Raw genomic sequence first — 27896 nt, forward strand, 5'->3', positions numbered from 1 at the left:
ATATTATCATTTGCATTATTATAGAAAAAAAGGAGAAGAAAAATCATTTTTATATTTACTTTAATATTTCAAATAATTTTTTTATCCATTCTAAGAAAAAAATTACAAACAAAATCTTAAAAACTAAAAACTATGAATATACACAATACTTCCTTTTGTCAATTTTATTTCTCAAATTATACAATGTTAAATTCCTTATTCTTTAAATTCATCCCATTGTTTTTTCTGCCATTTTTACATAGTTTCATGTACTTAAAAGAAACGAACCTATCACAATACCTTAATTTTTTATTGCGTTTTTTCTTCATTTATTTTTTTTTAAATAACCTCCTGTAAGAGTAACATTATCTTTATTTACAATTACTCCTTGAATATTACATTATAATACAAAAACAAGAGAAAACAAAAACATGAAAAGAAAAACCTAAAAGAAATCAAAAACTCTAGGCAATTTTTTAATCTACGTGCCATCATTATTACTAAATAATAGTGGATGATCAGAAAAAAGGGAAATAAAATGAAAGTTATGGTCCTTCTTGGAATTAGAAATAAAATTACTTTTATTACATCATGTTTAAAATAATTTTGCATCCGTAACTAAATATTCACCATCATTAGTTATAATTCATTTTTCCAGTGATGATGCAGTTTTATAAAACAAAGAGAAGTACCTGGATGATCCAGGATACTTCCGTGAGGTAGTTCTGGAACTTGGATCTATAGAGTAGCCGAAGTGAGTTCATGAACTCACTGGACTTCAGCTTCAGTTTTTATAAGTATGCAAAACACGGGACTGTTATCGCGTTGATGGGTAATAGCTAGATTGAATTTTTCGCCGTAGTATATGCGAATACACCTAATAGAGAGGCCAATAGTTAATTTTAGGTTCATTTTTTGTTCTACAAAATCTAAAGATCAATTAATTTCTTCATTACTTAAAAGTAAGCAACGAAACGTGAGTAGCAACAAAACCATTATGAAGAACCAAAAGCTCTTGTGATAACCATACCATAAATCTCGTACAAAAGTGCTGGTTCTTCCAGTTCTAAAAGAGAGTCCTCGAATAGGAACCTGATATCAGAAAATTCAACGAAAGCTGTTTCCTAAAGAATGCCCGAATGCGGCTTTTGCTGTACTGACTAAGTTCTGACCAATATTCATCTTACATAAGAAATCTGGAACATCCTTGGTTTGGTGCCCATCTACGGTGACCCAAACCTAAATCCAAGCACCTGAGCGGACATTGCCCGGTTTCAGTCAAATGCTCGAAATTTCTAGCTTTTTATAGTGATTTGATATACTGATCAGCACCCTATTTTCATTCCCATGTTACTTTTGTTGACCATACATGACAATAGATGTGTAAAAGGTCTTTTAGTTTGCAGAATAACTTAGAAATGGATTCCACTAATTTATCCAACATGTTCCTCTTTTCATTGCCTTTCCCAAAAGGGAGGAGATAAAGATAGTGAATATTTTTAACGAATAGATTTTATTATAAAATATACAATTTTCCCTCATTCAAACCACAAGGAAGTGACAAAATGTTCTTAAGATATCCGCTATTTTGTTTCACCCCAATGCCAAAAACTAGGATTTTTTTTAAAAACTAATCCATATCTTTTATTTTCTAATATACAAAAATATCATCAACTCTGCTCCAAATATTTTTTAAACATTTTAGAAGAAGCTGCTTGTTTTCAGGATATCTGCGATTTTTTCAGCTTCTTTCTTTTTCGTGTAATTATTCATTTTAATGACTCTTATCTGTTACTTAAAAGTAATTATAATCTTTTTCATAATTAACATGAAGCAAAAGAAAAAAGTTTATTGTTACTATTTTTTTTTCTTTCAACACTAATTCGGACGAGCAACACATTTATTATGCAATTTAATTTTTTTGTATATTACTTTTTTTTAAGGGGCACTATTTTGACCCGTAATTAAGTCATTTAAGAGAATGAACTTTTGTTGAAACCCTTTTAGTTTTATTTATTGGAGCAAACATTGGCGAAGTTTTTAAAACAATTTATTATTAAATTTCTAAGAGAAAAGTATTTTTTATAAACTTCTTTAGAAAAATTATTTTTTTTTAAGCAAACTGAAGAAAAATAAAATCCTTTTTTAGCATCCTACTAAAAAAAAATGGAAGAACAAAAGCTTAACAAACTGAGTTTTTTGTTTATCTTGTTTTCTGAATAGTTGTGGATCAATTAATTAATAATGCAGATTTATAACACTTTTAATCACTGTTTGCATTAGATTCTCTTCTGTGTTGCCTTCTTCCGCCTGTGACAAGAATAAAAATGAAAAAGTTCTTATTTATTACATATTATCAACAGATAGTCAATCAGTGCAAGCAATAGTTAAATCAAAGATACAAACCTTAGTTTAAACACTTATTTTAAAAGCGACTAAAAAGAAACGAATAAAAAATAAATCTTAAAAAAAAAGAAAAATTAGAAGAATAACTGTTTTATTTTCTCATTTAGTGATTGCTTTATTTTCTTTTGACTCAAAGAACAAAAAAAAAAACAAACTTGTAATATTTTTTGGTGGTACCGTTAAAATAAGTATTCTGTTCGTAACTCACCTCTTCTAATTTGATTAAGGCAAGCAAGCATTCGAATCATGAATGAAGCAGGAACCGTTATTGTATCTTTGGTCTCTTCTAGCATTATTGCATTTCTCTTCATCAGCTGTATAAAATCACAAAGAAAACAATCATACTTTGTGAAAAAACGAAAAAGTCAATACATCCTATTCAAAAATTAAATTAAAAAAAAATAGTATTAGACTAACTTCCTCAGCCAATTCAGAATCAAAAGCTGGCAGCTGCTGTACGGGTGCCCACAGTTTCACATCGTAATCTATGCCGGACGTAGCTAAAACTGGAAGGTAGGGATGAGGTTGCACACAATTAACTACATGATGGTCAGCTTGTAGAAGCATTCTTAGTGTGGCACTTTCCCTTTCCCACATGAATACGTGACCGCAATCTGATCCAGATATTACGTATTCATCACCCCAGAAGGTTGCTTCTTTTATCATGGTCCTAGACAATGCAAAAAAGGGAGAATTATTTAATAAATAAAGTAAGAGCATGTTATGTAAGACAAAATGATCAAGGCAATTATTAGAAACACGTATATTCTCTGTTCATAAAGTTTTGAAGTGCTGACAAACCAGAATGATGATTGTCAGTGTTTATTCATACAAAATATAAAAATAAAAATGTGAATCATGCAGAGTTCAAGAGTTGGTGACTTCGTACTTGCTTATCAGAACGTTAATCCAAACTATTTGTTGATTGGAGGAACCATAAGTAGGCTGGAAAACAGAGCACTGAATACACTGAATTACGAAGCACTTTCACTATAGGATTAACTAACCTAGAGACCTTCGGCACATTATGTCAAGAGGACAAGGAAACAGTCTACCATATTTTGTATGACTGCGTTGAAATTCCAGTCTGCAATTCGAGATCTACAGCATCTTGCGACCAAAGAAGATCAAATAGCAAATACTGGTTCTAGCAGAAAAAGAAGAGGTTTCTTATGCTAAAAGTACAAGAGGTTGTCACAACATGCCTCTTTTAGCTACAGACTTGAGGAACAGATCCTGTTCCATGCTTCAATCTGGTGTAATCCAACGCCTAAATTTGGATATCTCTGAATATTATTTAAATATCCTCTTGGACAGATTAGCTAAAAACAACGCCTTTTTATCAGGTAATTTAATTTTTAAAACCTTTGGAGAGGGGCCAGGCCACGTCATAAATTATTATAACTAACTTATAAATATTGAACCTGAAAATACTTTGATCAAGTAATTTGAGTCACATGCTACCGCATGGTATGCATCCGTCATATTTCCCAAACATTACTCTATGATCAACATTATTCTTGATTAAAATTGCTAACCTCGCATTTCTATGTCCAGTATACTTCTGTTTGAAATATTGCTTTTTAGTTTTGTTAATAGTATCTTCTGGTTCTGAGCTGGATTCTCCACGAGCATTATTGATCGCCTCGTCCATATGTTTTTCAATTGGATGAATGATCTGACTGTTTATTGAAGTAAAAAAAAAAAATAATTAAGTTCGAAGCTGCAATGCAATAAATTACAAATATTCAGAAAAAACTAACCATTCTATTAGATCGTCATCGGATTCGACAAAATCATCGTCATTCAGATCGCCCTCCATGCTATGTGCTAACAATAAATTAAATTAAAAGTATAGTAAAAAAAATTTTTGGAAAAATTAATAGAAAAGCACCTCAAAGAATAGTTATCGAATTTGGAGGAAGAAATTTTCTACATGAAAAGAGGCAGACAAAATATAAAAGAGAGGAAATAAATTGGAAAAACTCACTATCTCTTCCTTCAGTTGCAACTTCCTGTACTAGAGGTGATCTAGTTGAAGTGGATTCTATAAAGAATATATAATTTCCTTTGCGTAAAAAACTGATATCTTATTTTTATCCAACTTTGTAAAAACCGCATGAAATTAAATCACTTACGACTGTTTACATGTGCCGGAGATGGACTTGATTTCTGTTCTGATATTGCTGAAGGTCTTGGGGCATCACCGTCGCCCATAGTAACTGATATTGAGGAGGCCGTGGGTCCAACATCTGAGTACGTTAAGTTGACCATAGGTTCTACTCCATGTCTACAAAAAATAGATCAATAAGACAGTCAATTTATTAAATTGGAGTCGTGTTAGATGGGTCCGCAATAACTGGACGTTTTACGACGTTCGCTTTCTTCAGGAGAACCCTTTTATCAAGACATTTGAAGATGAACGAATGTCCAAAATCAGTTTTTTTTTTTTATCTATGCTCGGAAATTAACCTAGATAGAGATATAGATATTAGATACATAATAGAACTATGCGAGTTTGACGAAATAGTGAGAGGATCTTGTCTGCAATCCTCTTAGAACCCAAGAAGTGAAGACATAAAATCGATTAAATAAAAAAACTGAAGAGAAGAATATCCAGGGCTCGTGCTAACAGATGAGTTTCGGCCTTTTTAACAGAACCCTTGTAAAATTACTGCTAATCATCAATACCTACAGATTTAGAGAAACCCATAAATTAGGATAAACACTTCAATAGCTTTAGTGATACCAAATGGTACTCGTATCAAATAATTTTTCACCATTTTCCGTGTTTTTAAAAAATAAATATAAACAATGCCTATGAATTGGTCATAACCAATTATTCTTGGATTAGTCTAAATGGACTGAGGTAACTACAAAGAAAATCGAACAAACAGGGTAAAGATTCTCTTCCTACATGAAACCTGAACTGATCATGGCTCATTAAAATACAAAAACCCCATACTTTAAAATGCTATTAAAAAGTAATAAATATTACTTCTCAACAAATCCATGACACATTGATGATAATTCATTCAACTGTGTAGAATGCGGTTTTTTACTTTCTTCAAAAGAATTTGAAGAGGTAGATGGCAGTTTATTATTAGAAGCTTCTTGAGTCTCAGGCATTGGTTCAGCAACTGGTTCCTCGATATTACCTTCTTCAACGTTTGGTTCTTCCATTGAATCCTTCAAAATAATCATTTATTTTTATTTAAGTAATTCTATGTGAAAATAATTGACATAGATAAGAAGATGAGATTTATTCTAAAAAATAAAAATAAATAAATAAAATAACGTACAACATTAACCGATGGTTCTTGATCTATCTGTTCAGCGGGAGGTGATGAAAATGATGAACTGAATGAAGGGAGAGGTAAGTCCAAAGGGGAACTGTGATCTCCAGACTGTGGTTCATCAGAACCACTTGCTTCACCACCGGCTCTACATGGGCATTCTCCAGGCATTAGTTCATCAATGTCCAGGTCTACAATCGCTTGATGTTGTTCTGGTAATGTTGCTGGGGTAGGCGGTGCGTCTTGATTTTCTGTTGACAAAAATTTGAATATTTTTGAAATTATTTTATAATTTTATTTACAATATTAACGCATCAAAAATTGACTTTAACAAGTTAATTACCTTGAGGATTTGGTTCACTGTGAGAAGACTGTCCCTCTTCAGCTGATTCTGCAAATGTATCCTCGCCTCCTTGGCTTAGAGCTGCTCTTGTTGCAGGATCATTAAGCATGCGCGACAAGACATCAGTCATTCGCTGCATCAGAGTACCGTGAAGAGTTGGTCTGGCATGTGATGCACCTCCTAAAACGAAGGTAAATACTATTGCAGGTATCTGCAGGTAGATATGTCCGGTATTGAATATTTCTGTTCCTCCAATTTCTACACTTCTTGTTTCGCCATGTTTTTTTCCACATGGGACAATGCGATTTTCTTCCAGCCGCCTTAAGTTTCTAAGCTATAGAGAATCGTCTTACTACTAACCTCCTTTTTACGAGGAATAATCTTTTCACTATTATTTCTTGGCTCAATGAAATTGAATTTATTTCCTTTCTATCATTATTATTTGCATGCTTAAAGTCTGCTTCACTTGTTCTTGAAATGAAATCCAGTCTCAAGTTCTTGCAAGCCCATATTAAGATCGGAACGACAGGAGCATTAATTCCACTTCATGGATTAGCTCCTATTCTTGGGCACGACCACTACATCTTTTGTCATTGACGCTACAATGTCATGGCCATGGTGTGGTGAAGTTTTACCATTTAACAATAAAAAACTTAAGAAATGCACTTTTACAAACTAACATACCACTGACGGTTTCATTCTGAGGTCTTGCATCTGGTCCAGTATCTGACCAATCTCCTCTCAGCCTTAATCGTCTTACTGGAGCTACAGGTGAACTGGGTTCTGTACTCTCTTGGCTTCCACTAGTTTCAGCAGGTTGTACTTCAGCGTCTGTACTAAATGTTGTGGTCTTTTTATACTGTGAGAATTTTATTAATTTGACATCATTAGCTTTTTCTATCTGAACAGATGTAGGATAAAATATATGTAAAAGCTTACCCTTAGCCCAAATAGATAAATATGTTCTGAAGAGTAACTGACTAGAATTTCTTCACCTTTTGGAGAAAAGCTAAGAGAGGTAATACGATACGACCTTCCTTCCATTCCGGGGGCTGTGTAGCTTTCATAGGGTTTGGTGCTATCTCCTAATTTAAATGAAAAGTAATATAAATATATAATTTATGATAAATAATAATAACATCAACAGTTTCAAAATTAACCATAAAAATTTACCAAAACCAATGCGTAACATCCTTCGGTCGTATAAACGAACTGTACTGTCTGAACAGCCAATTGCTAGCTGATATGGAAGAACGTTATTCACAGTTAAAGCTGTAACAGCCCTCTGGCATGATATCATCACGTCCTAAATTTGATTTTTATTAGTAAAATACAGCTATAGAAATACATTAGGGTGTGGAAAAAAATGAAAAGATGCTACGTTTGAGATATTGACTAAACCGAACCTATTTGGAATAAGACTTAAACTGTGCATTTTTGAAGTTCCACACGAATATCCAAAGACTGGTCTACAAAAAGTTTCGTTCAACCTACATTCTTCGACCGGTATATAATTCTCGCAGAGGAGATGGAATGATTTCTACAGCAATTTAAAAGCAATTTTGAAGCATCCCTTCCACTAAGATCTCGATCGTAATTGTCGCTTCTATTGTTCTCCTGTCTTTCTCATTGCACAAAACCTTAATTTCATAGTTTGGCTATTAATTTTTGTCTCCTTTCCAGTGCCCTAATGTTAGGCTATACTCTTCGATAATTAAATTCAATGTAACGTTTAAAAAATTTGAGACTTTATACTTCATCCAAAGAAAACAATAAACTAGAGGTGGACAATAATGATATTTTTCTTATCTTGAGTTACCAGAACTTAACAGTAACTTGTCACATTAGTGTTAGCAATTATTAGGAATGAAAAGAATCAATTTAAAAATGGATTAGTTTAAACTGAATTTGGCGTTGGGTCTTGTAACTCAAGCGGGGTTTATGTTCCTTATTTATTTCCAAGGTTTTATCTAAGTTTTTCTCAGCACATGTCTTTATGGCAAAAATTGCTGCCTGGAATGTCATGGTGTGATTTAAAAGATATTTGTCGATGGGTATCTCTGAATTTATCAGTTTATTTCGAATCCTGTACAAGACCATCTTCAAACCATCTGTAAACTATACAGAAAGAATCGTTCGCAAATAGTCCAGCCAGGTATCCACTTAGTGCTTGATCGAAAGGTTACCAAAAAGAAGTGTTCAGAACTGGTTAGAAAAGGCTCACAGTTAAAGTTACAGCGTTAGAAATTTACTACTACTTCCTGCTAGTTATGACTGTCAGACATTAATATATAATCGTGCACAAATCATACGACTTTTTTTTGTCATATATTGTAATTTATAAAAGTATAAAATAACAAAAGCAAAGAGTTGAATGATCTTAATTCTTCTCTGTTCTGATTTATTAAAAAATTAACAAACAAACAGGCACTAGGTACTTATGATATATAACTTTCCTAGCTGAAATTTCAGTTTACTAAATTAGTAAACCGACACCTCAAATAAAAAGGTGTCTTTAAGCGTCCGAGTACATTTCATAAATTTAGCACACATAAATACTTACTTCTGCACAACGCATTTGTGTACATTTCTGTTTGACTCTCAAATCAAAACAACGCACTGTACAATCCTCACCACAGCTGAGAAAAGTGTTAGGATCATCTGGAATGGTAGCAACTTCATATGTAGTTCCAACATGGCAGTTGAAAAGATTGTGATGAGTTGCTTCGGGTCGCAACAAATCTGTATTAAACGCATAAGATATGTAAAAATTGACAGGTAATTATAATTAAAAAACATTTTTAAATTTAAAATAAAAATATATTAATTAACAAACTGATGTAACAAAACACACCTGTATGGAGTATCATACCGTCTCCTGAACAAGAAACAATAGTCGTATCTCCAGAATGTGGCAAAAACTTTGCACTAAATATATTTGCCCGGTGACTTGTTTTATAGTTTGTTAAGACCTACAACATGTTTGGTGGAATTTATTGCCAATTTTGGTAAATATGTAATACTTTCATCCAGTAAAAACCACGAGAGAAATGTGTTAAATATGTGATTGCCCTTTGATAGAATGCACACAAAAATTGAAAAAGATTGCATTTTTTATTTGACTATAAGAAAATTTTCTGAGTATTCAAGAAATTACAAATTGATAAATCACTAAATACATTAGTAAGCCATAATTCAGAAAATAGCAAGAGATTAATACGCCTTTCTGTTCGGCAAACTTACTTTTTGCTTGTTTAGAAACTTCTGAAATCGCATTTCTAAAATAACTGAACGTAAAAAATACAAATTCTAGGAAAATATATTTATCTACATATCTAAGTCAGATTGTTATTGTAAAATATATATGAAGTACTGTGATGATTTTCAACTTTCTGAAGCCACGTTTCAGTCTATTGCAATTTTCTCAAACGATTTTCTAATAAAATCATCTTAGGCATTACTCCCAAAGTTAATAAATTAACAGCGTACTTTAACTAGCTTATTAATATTAAGGAACTTTAAAAGCATTGCTATAATTCAAGATTTGAAAAAAAAAAACAAAAATTTTAACCAAAAGTGCAATTGTAAAGAATAGGTTTCAACTCCTTTTTAGGAATAGGAAAACAGTTCGACAATTTTTCTTAAGAGGTTTTCACTAATCAATTTTATTTGAGACATTTTCATTGACAAATTACTTCTGCCGAAACTAGATTTTGAAGATTTCGTTAAATTTTCAAAATGTAGAAAAGCCTACTGCAGATATTCGAAAAGTAATGGGACTGAGTTAGTTAACATGGTTACTGTCACAAATCATGATAATTATTGAGATAACGATGAGACTATAGCAGAAAATCTGAACTAGTCATCTATGGAGGGATAATTTTCTATAAAATACCCTAATGCTGAACGGCTCTCCAGTCCAGCGAGATATTAATGAGTTAAGATTAGGCGGTCTAAATCGGATTTCAATTCCAAGACTCTATGAACTGAAATGGTTTATAATCCTACATCCACCAAATTAGAATCTGATGATAGAAATTAATTTCAAGAGTATTTTATAGTTAATACTACAACGCACGTCTAGTTTCCATAAACGGGATTAGATGAGCTGTGTCAGTTGAAATAATTTTATTTTCGATTAGCACCGTTTTCAATATCTAAAAGTTTTGATTTCTATTTGCACGAACCAATCTAGGAGAATAGGGATAATATATTAAATATGTTCAAGCAAAGTAATACACCGCAAAGAAAATCCATAAAGCAAAAACCACTTTCTTCTTAGTTTTATACAGATAAAAGCACACCTTATAATTGTACGCATGAGATATGACCAAATGTTGATCATCCGAGCCAGAAAGTAGGCGATCTCCTTTGTCATTCCAGCATATACAGTTCACACAGCCAGAATGAATTGGTAGTGTTTTTAACAAGCCAAGTCTCTGAACCCAATCTTTGCTTCCTAGTAAAATATAAGTTTATAATGTATTTGAAACACTAAAGACTATTTCTAAAACTATTAAAATACCAATTTAGAAAAATAGGTTAAAAAAATAAATCCTTATAATAAATATTATATATTCATTTTAGGATTTTATTAAAAAAACTACATAAAATTATTATAAAGCAAATTTGCTATTGTTCTAATTTAAGAGCGCTTTCTCATTTACATGTCAAGGACTTTGCAGAGTTTGCCAAAAAATAGAAACAGAAAGATGAACATAATGGGGAAAGAAATTGTGAAACACCAGACGCTATTTTAATAATAACAAATTAATAAATAATAATAATATAGTTTTCTAAAAATATATAATTACCTTTTACACTATTATATAGTTTGTACTTAATCGACTGATCGTATTGTTGTTCAATTATATTATGAAAAACACTATTTTTTCGTTGTCTTAAAGGCCCCATCTTTGAATAACTATTTTTTTATTAAAGAAAAAAAAAGGTAATAAATTAAAAAAAAAAGAAAGAAAACCCGCTAGAACATCATCCAGAAAAATTACTCAATGAAATAATATTGTACAGCATTCTGCCATATCTCATCAATACTTGACTCAAAACAACCACATACACCGAACTAGTTGCCAGCTGACTTCGGAGATTCCACTCCACATGACATGTATTTCAGACAGCTGGTCAACAATTCATGAAATTTGTTACTTAGTGATTGTTGGAGGCAAATTTAAACTTGATGAATAAATTTTGTTTCTCTTTCCTTTACACAACCTTATTGGTTTTTTCAAACCAGGTTAAACATTCATATCAAAAGAGTTGCTTTCAACTTACTTATAATTTTCTCACTCAGTCAAATAACAAAGCACTTCTGATGCATTCTCCATTAAATTGTTGATGCTGTTTCGCTTAAATACAGTGAACTCTAAACTTTATCAGAAATGTAAAGTTGTATACTAACTGATAGATTTCAATTGTAAATACCTGTCATTTTTAAACCTTTTCTTAAAATCTAGAATTGTAAGTTATTAAAAAAATGGTACACCACCTCCTACTATGGTCCCACTTATAAATGACCGTTCGCCGTACTTGTTCCAGTGCATGCCGACATTACTTGATCTTAACACATTTTTTACAGAGCACGTTAGATTCACTTAAGTCCCAAGTGGTCCACCAAATGGGCAATCAGTGACAAGACTTCTACAAAAGAAGCATTTGCATAACGAACCAGTCTGAAGCTGTTGCCTTGAAACCTAAAACATTTTAAGACCAAAGGAATAATAAAGGAATTAGATTATATAAGTGTAAAAAAAATTATTTACAAGCAGGGAGGAAAGAGAAATATGCAGGCGATAGATAGTGAATGAGTTGAAGGTATTTATTTACAAGTAGAGTTGATGGAGAAGAGAGAAATTAGTAGGATAGTAACAATGGAGTTTAACTGTACGAAAAAGGAGAGGGAAAAATAAAATAATAATAAATAGTGTGGCACGAGGGGCTACTGTTTAAGCTGAGGGAGATTCTTCCTCATACTTACTACCTCATCCTCAAATTCTGCCAAAAAGATCGATATTTCAGAGCCAACTCTGGAGCAGCAGACGCTGATATCCATCTAGCTCGAGCTGGTGATCTCCTTTCCAACTTTGCTGTCGATACTGCAATCTTTATCTCCTCATTCCGATCCCCTTATCGCTACACGAGCTCTACAAATACACATCAACCACTTACAGGACTGGCTTTTCAAATGGAGAATCAAAACTAACGTTACGAAATCAAAATTTATAGTATTTACTCTAAGATGGAAAATCCTTCCTCCCATCATCTTGAACCAAACTCCTATACCAACTGTGGACAAAGTACGCTACCTTGGACTGCACCTAGACAAACGGTTGACATGGAATCCCCATACTAGACTGAAAAGACAAGAAAGTAACCAACGCTACAAATTTCTCGCCAGACTACTTGACAAACGTTCGAAACTTAACCTACATAACAAAAGACTCTTATATCTACTGTTACTGCGACCTACTTGGTCATACGGCATCAAAATATGGGGATCGACTAAGCGTTCCAACTCATTACGCCTCCAGACATTATAGTCAAAATACTTCGAAAACTTCTTAACGCTCCGTTCTATGTACATACATATCTAACCTCACTATCCATAATGACCTCAAAATCCCTTTCATTACAGATCTTGCTAACACTCATTTTCTCAAATTTCATTCCTCTACATCAGCTCACCCTAACCCTCTCATATAACACCTATCTTCTCTCACATTACCAGGTAATCCTCAATGGAGATTGAAGAGAAGATGACCTCGTGATCTACTCTTATCGTGAGAGCAGTATAGCAAAGTACGTTGCTGGAGTGACATCATTGGGTGCCTTCTCCACTCATGATTTTCTTTAATTTTTTAATCAGGTACCATATTTGCTTGTTGCAAAACCGTTACAGTGGCAAATTCCAATAAAAGATTTTTTTTTAAAAAATCGGCTGCTAACTTTTTTCCTTGACTTTATTTACTTTTTAATCTTTAATCAAATGCTCTTTAGTAATTTAGGTCTAAACAATCTAAAATTATGAAATGCAAAGAGAGTTTTTGTCTTAAACATAGACGAGATCGCATTCATGTTAACTTCCTAAAATACCAGCTAATAAGGTGAGCTCAGCAGATCTGCAACGTATGAATATTAATAAGAACAAAAAATAATGCTAATTCATGTCGATTTTTATTTTGTCGAGCGATTAACCTCTTTATCTTCAGGCCTTATTGACAATATATTTTTACATTATTATAAAGGAAGGACATTGCTAAGTGCAAGAATACGGTCACACCAGAACATACTGCAACCACCCCGCAGCAAGATGTGTCGAGAGTGCAGGTTTGCATTCCACAGAAGAGTGTCAAAGTCAAGAGAAACGCCTCCCACATGCTTGCACTATCTTGGAGAGCACTCACCCAACTATAAAGGATGCCGAACTTACAGGGAACTACTGCGACTAAGAGATGGAAACAACCGCACTGATCCACCCTCAGTCATCATCCTTTCAAAACAACAGGCCACCATTCCGCACGAGTAGGTATCAATCTTTCATTCCTTAAATTTCAAACATGCCTTCACCTCTATCATCCTCTGACATCACATCCTTACTCACTTCCTTTCTCGATTTTAAATCTCTTCTAACTCTTCTCACCACTGTAGTCAGTGAGCTGTTTCCTAAAAAATCGCGATGAACTCCTTCTCGCAGTTCTCTTCAAATTGTCTCGGAGGTTGTCACTGGACAATTGCTTCACTCTTACACTCATCTTTTGCACTTATAATATTTAATAGATGCAAGTTTATGCAGTTGTAAACTTTTTAATAAATAATTTTAAAAATTAGGAAGAAATACGTTATTATGAGATTGGTTTATCTTTTGTCCTTTCTTCTAATGAATGGAATGTGATCGGTTTTATGTGTTACCGCCCAAAACTTATACTTTAATTTTCCTTTTCGTTATTTGCTCAACAGAATTTTTCGGGTTTTTATCAATATTCCTTGGTCACAATCTTTTCCTTTCTATATCAAGCTATGGTTTTTGTTAATAATTTTTCCTTAATATGTATATTAATGTTCTTTTATAAACTGTTGATGTACATAGGCACCAAGCTTGAAACCTCAATTTTTTTCTTTATTTTTATTTTTATGTCCTACATACGTAAAGTATTGTAAATAAATTTATTATTATTATAGTATCCTTCATACAAATAATGTGTATAATCTAAAAGAATTTGAATTGAGAAGGCAGTGAAGATTATAGTAACCTTACTATAACCTCCTTATGTTTGAGTGAAGTTGTTTCTTCAGTGTCTCTGTAGGGGTATGTACGCTGTTCCCTAAACTCGAAAATCTTTTCTTTTGCTTCAGATAATTTTTATTTCTTTGATATGAGAGGTAATATGTAATTAATTAACCAACCTTTTCTTTTAATTCCCGTTTAATAAAACGGGTTACTATTATGTCATCTGTTCCGATTTCTGTTTAAATGTTTAGGTCAGCTAGAATCTGTAAGAGGAATTTCAGAATCTAAGCGAGTTTTTTATTCGTGTTTCTATGTACAAATATTATTCAGTTTTGGCTTTACTTTCATTCTATAAAAATGTTTGCATGTATTTGGTGCCAAATATATTCTGGACCTCCAGTTAACTAATTGTGAACCAACTATCGTGAAATCATTCTAAGGAAGCTCACCTTAAAGGTATGAAATAATTTCAAATATTTTAGCATTGCATGTTACGAATAGTACTTTGATCATAAAATTATTTCGCTCCATATTACCCTCGGGGCACTTAATACGTTTTTACAGTTGATCTTCCTAAAGAAAAGCCCATAGTGCGTAGATTTGAATTTTCTTTGTTTTAATTATTTCTGTATTTACGGGTGCAACCCCTAATTCGTTTGAGTAGCTTTCATACAATGTGTTGATTTTCCTAAAGTTTCCCACAGAAATTTCACAATTTTATTTCTAAAAAATTGATGAAAGATATAAATAGAAATTCTGCTAATCTTTACTTGATTAGAACCTAGGGAAGTCGTATGTATAGAAGGATATATAGTCAACAGCCAAACTTGCTATCCCGATTCCATCCTCTTTTATTAAGAGCTTACAGAGTCTAGAAGTTTCTCACTAAATACTTTGCATTATACTTTTGCATTTATTTAATTTTATAGGCAAATAAACCTAATTGACAATAAAATAGAATATTTTTGAAGATTTAGTTCGATTTTATTGTTAAAATAGTGCATGTAAACTCCATAGGTTAATTTCAACTACGTTCATTTAGTTTGTTACAGATTTAAGTGTGATTAGTCTACCGTTTTTCGATATTAATTATTTGAACCTTATTAATATTATGATTTTAAAAAAGTTGAAAGCAGAATGGTTTACTTTTCTAGAAGAAAAAGGTTTAGTTAAACTTCTAAATTCTACATTTTTTTATTCCTTGCAGTTGATTGTTGAACCATTCTCATTTGAAACATCTCTTCTGATTAGATTTTCACATCTGAAACTTCTCTTTTTTATTTAGAAATGCCGCTGTAAGGTGGTATTAACTTTGTAGGTACGTAAATAAAAGGCAGCTATTTTTAAATGCATAGGTTTTTATTTACTCTTGTATTATTTTTACATACAACATATAACTTTTAGGCAAAATTTTAACAACAGTTAGATAACAAATAAATACATTTTTTTTATTACATAATAGCCCAGTATACATATTAATGTTTAATGTAAAGTATTAATTCGCAGATCCCCTCAAAAATACTATTCCAACTTTTGTATTTAAAAAAATTAAAAATTTCTATACTTACTGAACCCTTCAAAAAGTACTGTGTTTCGTAATTTTTATTTAATTATTTTTACAAAATATTTTACTATTTAATTAACATTTGAAAAACCACCATGTAACCTTCCCCACTAAGTCTGAAGGTGGTGTGCGAGATGGAAGAATGGCATAGTAATACTTTATCGCTATGGACTAAAGTAAAATCTTTGTTGGCTTGCAGCCCAGTAATGCTGAGGTGTCATGTGGAAGTTGGAAAATGTTAGAAGGATCTCACCTTTTCTATTCTGGAGAGTGAAGAGGTCAAGGAAATCTACCTACCACTTGGCCATTGGAAATGATCTTCAGGTAAGCTTATCCATCATTTAGCATGTTTAAAGTATTACATCATAAACTAACACCTTTTTTATTAATTTTTATTTCTTTTTTTTATTTGATTAATGTTTCCCTTTGAATCGGAATAAGTAATATTTCTACTTTCGTAGAAGATAGGTTAAGTTCAATGCATGTGAGTGCTGTACCATGTTTAATCAAATGAAACTTTTTCAGGCAATTTAAACTTTTTTCCACTATTATTAACTCTTTGTTTATTTATTTATTTATTTTGCTTTAAAGTGTTTTTTAGAGGAATAAGTTTAAATTAATAAATGTATTCAAACGTGGTTTATAAAAATGTTATTCAATTTTTTAGACCACTAAACTAATTAACAATAAAATAAACCTTTATTACCAAAATAAAAAGTTCGTACTTTTAGAGTGTATTTTGTTGAATTTTTAATTGGTGTACATGTATATTTTTCACATTTATGCTCTGCAGATTGCAGTTTTATTCATGTTCAAAAACATTTATTATTATTTCACAAAACTTGGCAGTTTGTTACATTGGTGCAGCACCAATTGGCAGATTTTTATTTACTCTTATACCATTTGTACATTTACATGTTTTTACATAAAACATCATTTCCATCTGTATCATTTTTCAATTGCATAAAGTTATTTTTAATCGAGCTGATGATTTTTTAAATTAATTTTCATTGAATAAACAGGTTTAAGTTCTTAAATAAATTATTTTAATCTATATGTAAATGTTTTGTATCAATTACAATCTTCTTTATTTAAGATTTATAATATACATAAATTGTTATAGCTTTTTGTTGTAACTCAGTAAACATTACAATATTACAAAAAACATTACATTACATACAATATTACAAAAAACATTACATACAATATTAAATTACAATAAATGTTGATTTCTCAGAATGAATACTATTGATACCAGAGTACTGCAATACTGTTTATCAATGGAAGCCAAGTGAAAAAGACGTAAAACATCTATCCATAATACATTTTGTCAGGAATCAATGAATAAAACAAGTATGTAGTTATTATATTTAATTTGTTTGTTGCTTTGTAGCTAATGCATGCAAACTGCTCGAGTGCAACGACTAATTTAGCCGTTGGTAAAATTTTTTAGTGTTCATCATTGGCCTTAGTCGTGATTAGCTTATAATTTTTTAATTCATTTTCATAAAAATATTTCCATAATAATGTTAGTAGATTATGTGTTATTTTATTTTTCCAATCAAATTAATTTTATTCTAAAGGAATAAGTGTGTTTTATGGAAATTTATTTCATTATCATTGAATGAAAAGATTTAGGTATTTAAAAAAAAAAGTCAATTCTTTAGGTTAATTACATTCTTCTTTATTTAACTAATAAAATATACATCAACTTGTTACAGATGTTTTTCTCTAGCTGCTTAATGCTAGGTAAAACTCACTAAACATTTTAATAGTTTAAATTACAATAAATAATGCTTTTCAGAATCAATGCTGGAGATACCTAGAGTACGGGCTGCAAAACTGTTCATCAATGGAAGCCCAAGTGAAAAAGACGTGAAACATCAATCTCAACATATATTGGTTAGGAATCTAAAAAAAAAAAGTAAGTGGTTATTGTACGTAATATGCATGTTTTTATCAAAATTAAAAAATTGCATGTTAAAAAAAAAGTGTAATTTTGTTGCTAAAAAAAGTCTTAAAGAAATTATTTAATTTATTTTTATATTTTTATAATTAATTAATATGAAAAAGTAAAAATAAAACGTAAAAAATTAATAATATTTTATTAATATTTCAAAGTGATGAAGAAAATGCGAAAAAATAAAAAGGATAACCTAAAAGGAAGGTTACAGGGTCCAGAGAGTGGTAGAAGTAAAAAAGAAAACCTTGAGGGAAGGTTAAAAATGGCTGGCAGAGTCGTGAGAGTGTGCTAGAGCAACTGATCAGCTGGGCGATCTGGTGGGCACTGGCGATCAGGTGAGTTGACTGCCGCCATCTTGCTCTGGGAGGCTATATAACTAAGTTCGTTGGAAGGGCGGGGCAGGGCGGTGAGAACCGTCGAAGCGACAACATCTCCTTACCTACCTCACCTTCATGATTCTTTGGGAGAGAGGTGATGAATGTTAGACTAGACTAGATAAGATAGTTTTGTTTGGAGCGACAGAGCGATCTTCCCCCCTGCATCACTCAAGTCGTACTGACGAAAATTTCCTCTGTTGCCGTATATATAGGGAAGGCTACAGCACTGTTATCTACTTTTTAACAAACAGCTGGTAGGTGGCGCCCTCTGGCGGATTTCTTTGGAACTAACATTAGTTTCTGTTTTGTGGCGCCCTCTGACGGATTTTTCTGGAACTAATCTTCCTTTTTTTTTTTTGTTACTTTTACCTTTTTTAGCACTTCTTTTTGCACTTTATAATTGAAACATATATTTTTTTTCTTACAATTAAATATGTAAAAGAATAGAGATGCAAATAAATAATTTTTTTTTTTTAAATAAAAGGTTTTTTCTTATTCTCCTACTAGATCATAATTTTCTTTATATAAAAGTAAAAAATTCATATGAATTATAAGATTGTAACATAAACGTGCATATTACATATTATAACTAAATAATACGTTTTGTTGGCTTTGAGTCAGTTTTACAAAAATTAAAACGTTATTTATTCTGACTCAAAGGAAAAGATAATTTATTAAAAAAATAAGATTAGTTTATGTTGCAATACTTAGAACGTATAAAATAATAGACTACCTGAAAAACAATCCCACACAGGCAGAGAGGTAAGTAGAGATTTCCTTGACTTCTTCATTCTCCAGAATAGGTTTAATGAGAATCTCCTAATATTTTCGGTTGCTGGATGAGAAGTAGGGTCCATAGAGATAATCATTTCCAGATGAAAGCTAAGCATTACTAGGCTGCACTTGGTGGAGTAGGGTGGGGAGAATAGTTGCTTTCCGACCGTCAAAGTGACATCTCTCTAACCATTACACTACATCATGATTTTCTGGGAGAGAGGTGGTGAATGGCAAGATATGTTTGGGTGACGAGCGATCTACTCCCTTCGTCACACAAGTCGTGCTGAAGAAAATTGGCTTTTGTTGGCGTATATATAGGGAGACTACAGCACTGCTATCTGGTGGCAAATATTTACGTTTCCTTTTGTATTTTATTAATTTATAAATACTTTTCTTTAATAATAAATTATAAAAACAATGTCTATGTTAAATATGACGTAAATAAATATATATTTTTAACTTTATTATTGAGAAAACCTAATCCATTAAATAATAATCACTAAGACAAAAAAGAAAAAACTCTAATTACATGTAACTTTGTGATCAACACATTAGCAAAGTGGTAATTGCTATTTTTTCAGAAGGGCTTTACGTAACTACCAAATTGGAACGAGGCGACTAGCAAACGTATTTAAGAAATTTCTCATATTAACCATTATATAAAATTCAAGGCCTAGATAAGGAATCTATCTCAGTACCACAATACATCTTTTGATCAATATAAATGAACGTAGTTTAAAGTTACAGCGCCGACAAGTACTTTTAAATAAATACTTTTAAGAACTCGGCTATCTTAAATTAACAGTTACTTGTCTAAAATATATAACTTTTATTTAAATATTAACATTTTTCAAAGAAATTTAATGTTAAAACTAATTTAATATTCTGAGGAAAAGCGATTTAATTTGGTCAAATAATAGTTTATTAGATTGAAAATACTAGTCTACAAATGTACGTTGAATATTTCAACCAATTTTAATCCTATTTTGGAAAATGAGGACTACCTAGTTAATTATTTCTTTTCATTTTATAAGTAGAAGTTAGCGGAACTGTATTAAACACTTTACAAAATATTAGACTGCTTGAAAAATTCAATTAGCGTTTTTATTTATGAATTTTTCTCAACTATTTGTTGCTTTTCCAAATTTTCTTCTGGACAAGAACTCAACAGTTCTTTTTATCTTTGTTATTACGAAAGAGATAGTGGATGTAACATAATCATGCATTACCTTTTTAATTACGAAAGAGATAGATGTAGCATTATCATGCAGATACAATATTTTCATTGTTTACCTTAATCAGTATTGACAATTCACTTAATGGTAGCTGAAGTAGGATAAATCCGTTACAAAAAGCCTTTTGAAGCAAGAGACGTCTCTTAATGAACTATCGCTAGATTGTATAGAAGAAACTATAAAAGAAGAAGAAGAAAAAATTGATAAGCCTACCAGTACAACAGTTCCACAGACTGAGTGATAGATTTCCTTAACTTCTTTATACTCCGAATAGAATGAATGAGAATCGACTTACATTTACCGGCTTCCTGCTCCATGTAATGAAGGGACAACAGAGATAATCACTTCAGACGAAAGATGAACGTCAGGCTCAAGCTGGTTGGAAAGGCCCATGGATGAAAGCCCTGGATAATGGAAAAGAATATTGCATTAATAATTATAATTTAATTCACATCTAGAGTAAGATTGTAGAAATCGGAGCATTTTCTGCTTAGGAAGCAGTTCTAGTCCGTGGCAACCAATATAAACCATTCAGTTTTCTTTTTGTTTCAGATGATTAACTTTTTTCATAAAGATTATTAAGATTATCAATAAGCATGCATCAGTACAAAAACCAATAACAATAAGAAGTAGAAGAAGAGAAATAGTAGAGAAGTAGAATTTTTTTTATTATGTAAAATTCTGCTCAATATTATTAGCTATTAACCTTAATCAATATTTAAATTAAATGAAGCCTACCTGAACAACAGTTCCACAGACTGCTTCTTTATACTCCGAATAGAATGAATGAGAATCGACTTACATCGCATTAAATAATTGATAAAACTACCTGAAGGACATTTCCACAGGCAAAGTGGTTACACGATTTTCTTAGTAACCATAGAATAGACAAAGATAGACTTTGTACCCAAATTAATGGAAACCATAATAACAATAAATAATAAATGTATACCAGTTAAAATAATCAACTAATACAAATTTAAGAAAAAAGTTACCTTCAATCTTTTTTCCATTTAGGGGAGTTTGTAATAGAAGAAAGCATTAATTTTTAAATAATATCTTAAAACATGCTCATTTTGAAATGTCACTAAGCATTAATATTTATTTTACCTGAATGAAAAGTGTATCGCTGATTTCGTCCATTGTAGTGCACTATTTGTTGAATCCCTAATAGGTTTTGTACTTTTTATTAACTATCAGACGATAATTAATCATTTTAAATACGTACTGGTTGGTATACCCTACTTGCAACTATGTTCCCGACTCACACACTTGCTAACTGGGGAAGGTTACATACATGGTTACAAGATATCACATGGTTTTGGTGTGTAAGATAATAATATGTAAATGATCTGTAAATCATTTTTGGAAAAATAGTAAAATAATTTATTTGTCCTTTCTACTCTTTATTAAAATGAAAAATATAAATTCAAAATGAAAAATAATTGATAATATATTCATCTTCAAAGTTAATTAGGAATAAACAAAGAAGAATGGTTTTGGAAAAATGCTAGTATAAACAATGATTGTACTGCTCTCAGGAGAGACAGCATAAACTGAAGTTGATTTGTTATTAATTTTCTTTGTTTCTATTAATTACCATTTCTCTGTGTTTTTATCAAACAAGGCATTATGGCAGTTAGTTGGCATTAGGTAAGTGTTAATTAATGATACCGGAAGTGAGGTGAAATAAACTGTTTTATGTTGAGAAAAATACAATAAAAGGATCTTCCTTCCCGAGTGTGCAAAAGTACATCCAGGCTATATAGGTAAGTTAATTTTGACGGGAGGGGGGGTGGGGCGAACATTTTTTAAGGTTATGATAAACTATAAAAGGTTTATGATAAAGATGTTGGACTCGACAGGCATTTGTTATGTGAGATACTTTCATCTCCCTAACCATTACTCTACATCATGATTACTTTGGGAAAGAGGTGAAGAGTGTTAGACTTAAAATGTGAGGAGCAAAGACGCGATGTATCCCCCCACATCACTAAAGTCGTACTGAAGAGAATTTGTTTTGTTCACTAATATATATTGGCGCAGCAGTGCTGTCTGGCGGCAAATATGTGAACTCCTTTTTTAACTTGTGCTGTTAGGTGGCGCTCACTGACGAATTTTTTTACAACTAATTCTTATTTTTTAACTTTTTCGATATTTTACTCTCTCTGACGAACTTTTTTACAACTAAATTTTTATTTTTAAATTTTTTTAATATTTTACGCTCTCTGACGATTTTTTTTAGAACTAATTTTTATTTTTGATGTTTTTTATTCAAATCTCGTCAATTTTTTTTTAAATATTAAATGTTTTTTTAAGCACTGCTATTTGCATTTTATAATTAATATTTTTATTAAAAAAACAAGGTTTTTTTTTATTCCGATACTAAATAATACATTTTATTTGTTTTTTATTTTTATTTTTTTTTACATAACATAAAACATAACTTTACAATATGAATTAGGTATATTATAAAATAAAGTATTCGTTTTATTACTCTTTACGTAATACATTTATTAAATAATTGATTCATAACAAAACTATTAATAATAATTTTTATTTTATAAATTTATATCTATAATGCAATGACTTTTACATTTTTACTTAATTTGATGAACAGTTTTGAAGACGATACTTTAGTACTGACAGTTTTTAATATAAAAATAAACATTTCCAAATATTTTTTAAAAGTATACAACAAATTAAAAGTTAAGAGCAGTTGATGGTACATTTTTACTGTTCTCAAGCGCATAAATATTTTTAAAATGAATAGAAGCATTGAAAAACATTGCTAACCGTACATTATTCTAACTTAATTTACTCCTATGTAAATATTATAGCACTCGTAGCATTTTATTACTAAACAAAACATTTCTTCAATCAAATTAAACTTTTTTTACAGAATACAAAAAAAGTGCAAAATGAAGAACGTGTTTTCAAGAAATATTATTTATTTAGTTTAAAGGTATTTAGTTGACGAACTTGTTTTCCATCAAATGCGTGGTGCAAACGTTATCTCCATTTTCTCTTATAATTTAAACAAATAAATTTGTAAGAAAAATCTTCCAAAAAGATAATAAATATTATTATTTTTGTCAGGTACCTAATCTAATAATAATCTTTAAGACAAGAAAGAAAAATCTCGAGTGAAAGTGGTATTAATTACTCTATTGTCGAATCTTTCATAATTTAACAGTCATTTAATGAAAACACAAATAAAATAGTTACTAATTGGTTAGGTCACTTTGTTGAAAGAAAAGTTAATTTTACTTACTGAATAAGTAAGTCATGAAGACGCAAAATAGAGATGAAACTGACACTTTTATAACAAGATACGTTCAAATGTATTGAAATAGTTTATTTTCAAAGATTTAATAAAGAAAATGGCTATTAACATATTTGCAGTTATTTACGTCGATTATAAAAATGAATTCTAATAATATAAACACACTACTGAAGTTTTAGTAAGGGTACTTACTACCCAACAATATAACTCAATATATGGAATGTTCACTCACCTAGAAATATAGGCCATCATTTTGTTTGAGAGAAAAACTCAAAATGTAGACCTTCGTAATGTAGAAGACGTTAGTGGTAACATGGGATCGAAGATTGAACCGCAGTATGGATTTTTCACTAGCTAAAATTAACCAATCTAAATTACTTGAAAAAAACAGAAAAGAATACATATTTGAAATACAACAGTGAATAGATATCATAGTCACAAGTGTTTTGAAAAGATAGATATAATGAAAATATAAAAATTGAAATGCCCACACCATCTAGCGGCAGAATTAGAAACTATATAACAATTTATAGTTCACAATTATTCCGCTAGATAGTGATCTATGAACTATTTTGTCACTTTTAGCTTTTTAAACTAAGAATATAATATGCTCTTGTCATAGATCAAAGTTATTTCTGTTAAAAAGAATGTAACTTATATTATCACTTTTGTTGGCAATCACAGAAAGGAGTAGAGCTTCAGTAATAATAAGTCTTAAGAACAAATGAGTAAATTAATATTTTCTTACTTAATTCTTCAAAAGCCTGTCACCTCCGTCATTTCTATTCGAGGTAAGTAGAGATTTCCTTGACTTCTTCATTCTCTAGATTTTGTTTAATGAGAATCTCCTAATATTTTCGGTTGTTGGGTGTGAAGTAGGGTCCATGGATTTCCAGATGAAAGCTGAGCATTACTAGGCTGCAACTTGGTGGAGTAGGGTGGGTAGAATAGTTGCTTTCCGACCGTCGAAGTGACATCTCCCTAACCATTATACTACATCATGATTTTTTGGGAGAGAGGTGATGAATGTTAGACCAGATGGCAAGATATGTTGGAATGACGAGCGATCTACTCCCTTCATCACTGAAGTCGTACAGAAGAAAATTTATAAAAATAAAACGTAAATAAATATATATTTTTTAACTTAAAGGTTTTTATTAATGAAAAAACCTAATCCCCTAAATAATAATCACTAAGACAAGAAAGAAAAATCTCTAATCCCATGTAACTTTGTGATCAACTCAGTAGCAAAGTGGTAATGGCCATTTTTTCAGGAGGGCTTTACATAACTAGGAAAATGGAACGAGGCGACTAGCAACCGTACTTAAGAAATTTCTCATATTAACCATTAAATAAAATTCGAGGCCCAGATAAGGAATCTATCTCAGTACCACAATACATCTTTTGATCAATATAAATGAATGTAGTTTAAAGTTACAGCGCCGACATGTACTTTTAAATAAATACTTTTAAGAACTCGGCTATCTTAATTTACCAGTTACTTGTCTAAAATATATAACTTTCATTTAAATATTAACATTTTTCTAAGAAATTTAAGGTTAAAACTAATTTTATATTCCGAGGTTTAAGAAGAGATTTAATTTGGTCAAATAATAGTTTATTAGATTGAAAATACTAGTCTACGAATGTTTAAAAAAAGAAACTAGAACTAAAATTGAACAATGTATTTTGCTTACCTTTATTATTATTTTTTTAAAAGTTAAACACAATTTGTTTTTCATTTTTTATTTATTTAAATCTGTACTTAGATATTTGAAAAATATATTTTTGAAGCTTGATAAATTGAATGTATTAAAATTTATTCCAATATAAACCTACAAAGCAGTAATAATGTATATACTTCTGGTGAAACTACTTACATAACTTCATAATAGGTTTTGCTGGAGATGGAATTGTTACTGGTTCCTGGAATTATTACCCACTTCCTGGTTTAAGCTGAAATGTAGCAAAACAAACATATGTTAGTTTAAATGAAATACAAAGGGAATTTGAAAGTACTATATTCAAATCTAACAAGCTGAATCTCTAAGCAGAATATTAGGATTTTGAAAGTTTTTTTCATTAGGTACCTATCAGTTTATTGGGTTAAAATTTTCCTTATAATTGTTTATAGTTACTTTAAATCATCGTATTTAACAAGAAAGTAGCTACTTTTTATACCTGTACTTTTTATATGTTTTATAAGTTTTTTATTCATACACTTGATTAAAAGAAATATTGAATGCAGTTACAATATAAATACTGACCACTGAAGAAAGCGAGTGAAAGTGGTATTAATTACTCTATTGACGAATCTTTCATAATTTAACAGTCATTTAATAAAAACGTAAATAATATAGTTAATAATTGGTTTGGTCACTCTTTGTTGAAAAAAAAGGTTAATTTTACATAATCAGAAAAGTTACTTACTGAATAAGTAAGACATGAAGAAGCAAAGTAGGGATGAAACCGACACTTTTATAACAAGATACGTTCAAATTTATTGAAATAGTTTATTTTCAAAGATTTAATAAATAAAATGGCTATTAACATATTTGCAGTTATTTACGTCGTATATAAAAATGAATACTAATTATATAAACACACTACTGAAGTTTTAGTAAGGGTATTTACTACACAACAATATAAGAATGAAATGTTCACTTACCTAGAAATATAGGCCATCATTTTGTTTGAGAGAAAAACTCAAAACGTAAACCTTTGTAAAGTACGATAGAAGACGTTAGTGGTAACATTGAATCGAAGATTGAACCGCAGTATGGATTTTTCACAAGCTAAAATTAACCAATCTAAATTACTTGAAAAAACAGAAAAGAATACAAATTTGAAATACAACAGTGAATAGATATCATACTCAAAGTGATTTGAGAAGATAGATATGTATAATGAAAATTGACATGCCCGCACATTCTAGCGGCAGAAGTAGAAACTATATAACTTCTTAGTTCACAATTATTTCGCTAGATAGTGATCTTTGTACTAAGCTTTTTAATCTTTAACCTAAGAGAAAGCTCTGGACAGAGAAAAAAGTTTTATTTTCTGTTAAAAAGAATCTATCACGTTTGTTGGTAATCATAGAAAGGAGTAAACTTCAGTAATAACTCAAGAACAAATGAGTAAATAAATATTTTCTTACTTAATTCTCCAAAAGACTGTCACCTCCGTCATTTCTAATCGTACTCCCCCAAAACCTCGATTTGCAGGTTGACGTCGCAGTCCACGAGTAGAAAAAGTCCGTTCTCGTCACAAAACTACTATGGAATTGCACACCTGTTATATTACCTCATGCAGTATGTAAGAAGAAGCAATTATCAGAATACCTATCTTTCCAACAGCATCACCTAAAAAAGACCACAAGTACAAAAAGTTTCAATAACCATCCTGCTTAAATTGAACGGAATGTTTTGTTAATAAATACAACCAAACCACTGTTTAAGAGTAATAGACAGCGAAACATTAATGACAAAATTATGTGATTATTTCTGGCAAGAAGTAATCACGTTCTGTTTAGAGTGAATGAATAAGACTGAACAATACAGATGGAAAAATGAAGAAAGGTACTCCCACGGATTCTTTAATTCCTCTTACGAAAATTCTGGCTGACCTCATCTGACTCTGAAACGAGTTCTTAGGGAACTCGTTCGAGCAGCTGGCAGGCCTTACAACTAATAAATATCACAATTTTCGTAACCTTAAATTATAATGAAATTTACTAGAGAACAGTTAACATTTAATTAACTGTAGTTCCACACCGGTGAATAATATCGAGATAAAAACGGTAATTCAGTTGCTTCAAAAAAAAATAAGAAAATGGATTGAAGAAATAAAAAGAATAGGAACTAACCATTTACAGTAGCCGGTTTTTCAATTGACCTACAAACTGGAACTTGTGATGGAAAATCGTCAAGGAATAAGAACACTGAATTTTCTTGTACGGAAATTGTAGAAATCCGTGAAGCAACTCCACTTTAAGAAGAAAGATAAGCTTCTTAATGTTGACATTGGTTAAAACATGCCAGAAATTGCAATTTTGTGAAGCACCAGAATAAGTACACTTGTTGGAGATCGGCTCTTAAGATAAGATTACTAAATTTGAACGCAACTCAAAGATCCTCGCCCAAGAGATAAGAGTAAGGTTACCTATTATAACCTGCACTGCCATCGCTATAACAAAACCTTTAACATAAACCTTTTTGGATTATATACTTGTCTAAGTAAGAAAAACGTTAGGTATAAAAGTGACAAAAAAATATTTAAAATAATGTTTTGAACTCTGAATGATAGGAAAATGCAAAAGTAATTTTAGATTTTTGAGGTGGCCCCCCATAGATATCAGTTGTTAAAAAAAGTAAAGTTTTTCGTTACCCACTCTTAGAGAGGATGAGCAACACGCGGCCCGCCAAG

General features: G+C 31.0%; 1 protein-coding gene and 1 long non-coding RNA gene across 15 annotated transcripts; both read right to left on the reverse strand.

Annotated features, from left to right (window-relative positions):
- Positions 1 to 37: 37 nt before the first annotated feature.
- On the reverse strand, positions 38 to 11133 carry LOC141451449 (DDB1- and CUL4-associated factor 6-like). Of its 2 annotated transcripts, none has more exons than XM_074122841.1 (17): positions 10839 to 11133; positions 10329 to 10483; positions 8879 to 8996; positions 8588 to 8766; positions 7198 to 7330; positions 6964 to 7109; positions 6709 to 6883; positions 6025 to 6204; positions 5688 to 5932; positions 5384 to 5574; positions 4524 to 4675; positions 4376 to 4432; positions 4149 to 4215; positions 3924 to 4067; positions 2803 to 3055; positions 2594 to 2729; positions 38 to 2289 (listed from the first exon to the last, which is right to left on the reverse strand). In XM_074122841.1, the coding sequence occupies exons 1-17, from the start codon at positions 10936 to 10938 to the stop codon at positions 2243 to 2245; spliced, it is 2478 nt and encodes an 825-aa protein (XP_073978942.1). In that variant the 5' UTR covers positions 10939 to 11133; the 3' UTR covers positions 38 to 2242. The 2 variants fall into 2 exon arrangements, with proteins under 2 accessions (XP_073978942.1, XP_073978943.1); XM_074122842.1 differs by having other exon boundaries at positions 2594 to 2699; positions 10839 to 11132.
- Positions 11134 to 17492: 6359 nt separating this feature from the next.
- On the reverse strand, positions 17493 to 27671 carry LOC141451456 (uncharacterized). 13 transcript variants are annotated; one of them, XR_012456821.1, is made up of 10 exons: positions 27337 to 27668; positions 26629 to 26833; positions 26140 to 26266; positions 24220 to 25427; positions 23704 to 23825; positions 21181 to 23212; positions 20481 to 20589; positions 20244 to 20361; positions 18907 to 19288; positions 17493 to 17744 (listed from the first exon to the last, which is right to left on the reverse strand). It is a non-coding gene; the product is annotated as an uncharacterized lncRNA (long non-coding RNA). The 13 variants fall into 13 exon arrangements; XR_012456818.1 differs by having other exon boundaries at positions 23704 to 23848; XR_012456813.1 differs by adding an exon at positions 20924 to 21084 and having other exon boundaries at positions 21181 to 23848.
- Between the last annotated feature and the right edge of the window lie 225 nt (positions 27672 to 27896).

This window comes from Rhodnius prolixus, unplaced genomic scaffold (genome assembly GCF_049639745.1).
Source record: "Rhodnius prolixus isolate KJV_2025 unplaced genomic scaffold, Rpr scaffold_8, whole genome shotgun sequence".
Lineage (NCBI taxonomy): Eukaryota > Metazoa > Arthropoda > Insecta > Hemiptera > Reduviidae > Rhodnius > Rhodnius prolixus.

Bases quoted from the DNA above. Each gene is read 5' to 3' on its own strand.
- LOC141451449 (XM_074122841.1), bottom strand. From the start codon at position 10,938: ATGGGGCCTTTAAGACAACGAAAAAATAGTGTTTTTCATAATATAATT. The intron at 8,997-10,328 runs GTGTGCTTTTAT...AACATGTTGTAG, and splicing joins CTCATGCGTACAATTATAAG to GTCTTAACAAACTATAAAAC. The intron at 2,730-2,802 runs GTTAGTCTAATA...TTTTTCACAAAG, and splicing joins ATTCTGAATTGGCTGAGGAA to TATGATTGTTTTCTTTGTGA.